Here is a 6,061-nt window from a genome sequence, read left to right as displayed (position 1 = left end):
CAGAAAAAATTGGTAAAGGAAGTATTCCTAATCAACCTTATGTTTTGCCATATTCTAAAATTTGTCGTCATTGTGGTGCTACAAAATTCTATAGAGAAAGCAAAGGCTTTTGATGTTGTGATGGAAATGTCAAATTACAGTTACATGATATACCTCCTGAAATGTATGATTTATTTACTTCCACATCTGAAGAGGCTATAGCTTTTAAAAAGGTTGTTCGTAGTTACAACAATCATTTTGCTTTTACTTCGTTTGGTGTTAAGTATGACAAAGAATTGTGTAAGAATGATAAAGGTATATATACTTTTAGAGTTCAAGGACAAGTATACCATTTCATAAACTCGCTTGTGTCAAAGAATGAGAATATACTTCTATGTTACTGAAAATGAAATTCGTAATAGACTGAATACTTCTGACAAATTTTGTGAGTTTACTTTAAGAAAGTTGATAGATGTTCTAAACAAAAATCTCTATTCAAAGTTTTTCTGATCATTAAGTGAAGTTAGTGATTTAGAATCATGTTGTATTTTACTAAAGTCTAATCCGGGTATTGATCAAAAAAATATAACTTGCAAACATCAAAACAAGTGGCTGTAGTTTGGGTTGAAGATGACCCATCTACAAATACTAGAGGTCAGGATTTATTAATTTATGGGCATTCAGGTAATGCATATGAAGTTCAATGCTATTATGGTTATTATGATCCTCTCCAATATCCACTACTTTTTCAGTATGGAGAATTTGGATGGCATGAAGGTATTGAAAATGTGAATGTAAGTGTTTCACAAGCTCCAGTTTTTTAGAATTTAATAAAGGTTAATCATATCTATTCCGCGGATCAATTATTGGAAGTAGAAGACTATGGTAAACGATTTTAGTAATTTCTATTTTTTAAACTAATTTATTTATGTTATTAATTGCATTTAGTGAATGAAATTTTTGTTGATATAAATTTTTTTCTTTCTTGCAGTTTTGAAGGCAAAGAAAAAATGAATAACTGTATCATGTCGAGAATATTATTGTTACAAGCTTCAAATCAGTTGTATAAATAATTGTATTCTTTTACATGCTGGCAGACTTTTACAGCAATATGTTGTGGATATATATGTGAAAATTGAAACAGCAAGATTAGACTACTTCCGTAATAACCAAAAGGTTATAAGAGCTGAACTATATCAGGGAATTGTAGATAGTGTACAAAATGGTGAGAATAGATGTTGTAAAATTGGTAGATCATTAATATTGCCTTCTAATTTTGTTGGGGCCCTAGGAATATAACTAAAAGATATATGGATGCAATGTCTTTAGTTAAAATATATGGCAAACCTGATGTGTTTTTGACAATGACATGTAATCAAAATTGGCCTAAAATAAAATGTGAATTGAAACACAGTGATGAAATATAGAATAGGCTAGATTTGTTAGTACGAATATTTCGTGCCAGGTTTGAGGAACTGAAGACATATTTGGTTAAGAGAAAGTTGTTAGGTCCTATTGCTGCATATGTTTATGTGATTGAATTTTTGAAAAGAGGATTACCTCACGCTCATTTTCTCCTTATATAAATGAAGTTCTAAGATCCAAAACTCTGTACAAATCGATGAAATTGTCTCATCAGAATTATCAGACAAACAAATACCCTTACCAACATGCTACTGTTGTATAACATATGATGCATGGTCATTGTGAGAATTTGAATCCTAAGAATGTTTGTATGGAAAAGAATTTTGTGTGTAAAAAAAAATATCCGAGAGATTACGTTGAAAATACTTCTTTGGGTAATGATTCCTACCCACTTTACAAGCGTAGCAATGATGGTGTAAGTGTTAAAGTAAGAGGGTGTATGTTGGATAATAGATGGGTTGTACTATATAATCCTTACATTTTAGCTAAATATGATTGTCACATTAATGTAGATGTATATTCTTCTGTTAAAGCTGTTAAATATCTATACAAGTATGTATATAAGAGACATGACCACATTCATTTTACTTTAAATAAAGAAACAAATGAACAATTCGTTGATGAGATTTCAAACTACCAAACAACTAGATGGATATCTCCACCTGAAGCTATGTGGAGGATATTTAGATTTGATTTATTTGATATATCTCCTACGGTAATCTCTTTACAGTTACATACTAAAGATGCTCAAACGGTTACATACAAGGAGACAAATGATTTGTCAAAGGTTATAAATAAGGATTTTGTTCACCGAACAATGTTAACATAAATCTTTAGAATGAATATTTCAAATGAAAAGACAAAAACTCTACTGTATAAAGAATTTCCAACTTATTTCGTATGGGATACATCCATGCGAATTTGAACTCCCAGAAAAAGCAAAAATATTATTGGTAGAATAGTCCGTGCTAATTCATGTGAAGGTGAGATGTATTTTTTAAGAGTTTTGTTAAATCATATTAGAGGGTCAAAATCTTTTGAAGATTTAAAAATAGTCAATAGTATTGTTTTATCTACTTATTATGAAGCAGCACTTTCCCATAGTCTTCTTAGTAGAAATAGCTATTCTAATACAGAGCCAAGAAATTTATGGGATAAATTTAAGAATTTTATAATAGAAGATTATTTACATAAAGGTTTCACACAACAAAGTGTTAAGATGAAAGCTTTACACTGTATAAATTCTTTCTTAGAAGGTGTTAGTAAGAATATAATTGATTTTTGTTTGGTAGATTTTGATTTAACTGTGAATGATGATGATATCTTTGAAACCATGATTGCCGAAGAAATAACTAATATTAATTTTCAGTCAAACATACATTATAGTGAGAGTTTAATAAAGAGCAACAAAATGCCTATGATATTATTTTGGATTGTGTTTTAAATGATAAGCATGGAATGTTTTTTATTGATGGTCCGGGAGGCACTAGAAAATCATATTTGAACAAGTCATTACTTTTTGTGTACGATCTCGAATTCTTATCGCACTAGCAACAGCATCATCAGGTGTAGATGCATCTCTATTACCAGCTGGTAGAACAGGACATTCAAGATTCAAAATTTCGCTTGAAGTAAGTTGTAATATGCGCTGTTCGGTGAGTAAACAGTCTGCACTTGGTAAACTTTTAGCATTGACTAGCATAATAATCTAGAATGAAACACCAATGGTTCATAAATATGCTTTTGAGGCTTTAGATAAAATGTTAAGAGACATTACTGAATGTCAATTACCATTTGGTGGAAAAGTCATTGTGTGTAGAGGAGATTTTCGACAAGTTTTACTAGTAATACAAAGAGGAACAAAAAACGATATAATGAAGGCAAGTTTAGTTTTTTCACATTTAAGACGTTCTTTTACACAACTAGCATTAATCGAAAATATGAGAGTTAAATTAGATCTTTCATTCTGTAAATATTTGCTGAAAATTGGGAATGGAAAAGAGAGAACACATTCATGCCAAATGATTACATTTCCTGAAGATATTACCATCAATTTTGAAGATGAATTTAAATCATTGAAGGAATTAATTGATATTGTGTTTCTCAATTTTCAGACATATTGAAACAACCTACATATTATTATAATGAATAGAATTATTTTAACCCCAAAAAATGATTATGTAGATTTAATAAACAATATGTTGCTTAAAGAAATTTCGAGATAGAAAGTTACATATTTTAGTTTTGATGAAAAGATTGATAAAAGTGATGGTTTTATTGATGAAGATTTTTTGAATAGTCTAGCTCCAAACAGTATGCCTCCACATAAACTCATATTGAAAAAAATTATCCAGTTATGTTGCTCAGAAATATTAATCCTGCTGAAGGTTTATGTAATGAGACTAGACTTATTTTTCGTGACTTTAAGTAGAATGTTATCTTGGCTGAAATTGGGATAGGAGAATATCGTGGAAAACAAGTATTTTTACCTAGAATTCTATTCATTCTTCTTGAAGGAGATAAACAGTTTGTACCATTTAAAAGAACTCAATTTCTAATTCGTCCATGTTTTGTAATGACCATTAACAAATCTTAAGGTCAAACTCTAGATTTTGTTGGCTTATATCTTCCAGAACCTGTATTTTCTCATGGCCAATTGTATGTTGCATTGTTCTGAGCTAGAATAACAAAAATATAAAAGTTCTGATCAAACCTTTTGTCAAAAAACAAATCACATACTTGTTGTACCAAAAATATTGTCTATCATGAAATCTTGAATCTAGTTTACGGTAAATATTAGAATCTTCAGCTGAAAATTTCTAAGGTATATGCTTAATTGTTTGTTATAATTCTTTATTGATTATATTTGTTATTACAAACACAAAATTAATAACAAATCCGGACTTATGACTTCTGATTGTCATGATAAAATATTGATTTTGCAAAATAGTATCTTTGCAAAAAGAATTTATGAAGTTATTCTTTCCAAAAATATATGAATTAGTCGTCATGCTCTGTATTTTTTGAATGTGGTTAATATGAATACAACTGGTAAAGCTGATATTTAGAAGTTTAGATAGAGATGAAGGAAACTATTTCTGGAAACCACTTCTGTAAGTTAAAATGACTTGATCATTTTACCATTCCATAATTATATTCCTAGGTAAATATATTACTACGGTAAGTGATATTATTACAAAACACACAGGTTCATTCTATTTGAAAACATCTTCTTAAAGGTGAATCCATCATACAACGTATGTATATATGTGTGTTGATATAACCATATATGTATAATATATAAGAGAATGTTATGTTTTAGTTAGAAAGATTGTAGTATTTTTTAATTGTAAAGAAAGGAAAAAATGTAATTTCTATGAAAATCTTTATGCAATAGTTTAAGATAGTTAACGAAAACTGAAATGGATAAACATAAATATTAAACATTACTGGTGTGAAAAGTTTCATAGACGAGTTAGAGTTCCATCGTTGTGATTTTTTTTGTAAATCATGAACATTGGAGATTCACTATTTAATAATTCAAATACAGATGTATCTCCAATTTGTAGTTCCTTCTCTGTCAAAAAATTGGCCCCACCTATAGTAAGTCGGCACATCACACCGTTTGGTCTTGAATTTGCAGTGATATTCCAATTTTGATGTAGAGAATCATGGAGCCGAACATTCCGCACATATCTTGGTAGTTGGTGTCTTGCAAACCTTCCTGGAATAGACTTCGAAAAAATATGGATGCTAATGTTAATATTAAAATAATGTGAAAAAGGTAAATATAGAATGATATATTAAAGATAGCCTACAATTTCTAGACGATTGTTCTGATTGAGCATCAATGTTATTTCGAATGCAAGATTATCCAGATGTAAAGCCTCATCTTCTTCAAAATCAGAGCCATATGTAACATCTGATCTAGAATGATCAAATATCCTCATATTGAACATTGAATTTCCATTATATTCAAATACTACAACAAAACCATCCTGTAAGTTATGATGGTCAGAAAATTGCTCCCATCCATTAGTCAAATATGTTTCTCCATCGATTGTTTGTAATTGTATTGTTACAATCGTACTATCATACGAAGTTAATCGTACTCTATCACCTAATTTGTGTCTCTAGCAATTGATAAAAGATGTAGGAAGCATCTACAATATATGAAAAAAATATAGACAGTAAATAAAACATTCATACAAATATGAAATGAAAGAAGATATTATATTTTATATAACTTACCAAACGGATGTTATGATTTAGTAAAACATCGATAATTTTGAAGAAATTATGTGGCACATCCATTTTTGTGTTGATAAACTATAGTATGTATGATTTTTAACACAATTAAAGATTGAAAATTATATATCATTTAAAACTACGAATTTATTTTGAAACAATTGTAGTAAAAGAATCAAGAAAGAAACACTATATTAAACCTGATTTTTTTTAGGAAAGCTTGGTAGGTAAAGGTAAAGATATGTAAATTGGTTGAGTATAAAGAAATGGTATGAGAAGCTATTTAAACTAAACAATACTTGTTATTTTTTGAGAGAAAATTTGACAATAGCTTCACGGGATAGGAATATAGAAATAGACAAAGTGAGAAATAGACAAGATACTTAAGACAAAACACTCTTCTTGGGAT

General features: G+C 29.3%; 2 protein-coding genes across 2 annotated transcripts; one reads left to right on the top strand and one right to left on the bottom strand.

Annotated features, from left to right (window-relative positions):
* The first annotated feature begins 1,669 nt into the window (after positions 1–1,669).
* LOC111400713 lies at positions 1,670–2,848 on the top strand. Its single transcript, XM_023028104.1, has 2 exons — positions 1,670–2,223; positions 2,338–2,848. Exons 1-2 carry the CDS (start codon positions 1,670–1,672, stop codon positions 2,846–2,848), a joined length of 1,065 nt encoding a protein of 354 aa, XP_022883872.1.
* Positions 2,849–2,890: 42 nt separating this feature from the next.
* LOC111400712 lies at positions 2,891–5,718 on the bottom strand. The gene is made up of 4 exons (XM_023028102.1): positions 5,656–5,718; positions 5,223–5,537; positions 4,953–5,138; positions 2,891–3,112 (listed from the first exon to the last, which is right to left on the bottom strand). Exons 1-4 carry the CDS (start codon positions 5,716–5,718, stop codon positions 2,891–2,893), a joined length of 786 nt encoding a protein of 261 aa, XP_022883870.1.
* Between the last annotated feature and the right edge of the window lie 343 nt (positions 5,719–6,061).

The sequence above is a fragment of the Olea europaea genome, chromosome 10, assembly GCF_002742605.1.
Source record: "Olea europaea var. sylvestris chromosome 10, O_europaea_v1, whole genome shotgun sequence".
Lineage (NCBI taxonomy): Eukaryota > Viridiplantae > Streptophyta > Magnoliopsida > Lamiales > Oleaceae > Olea > Olea europaea.
This window is presented reverse-complemented; position numbering and strand designations above follow the sequence as displayed.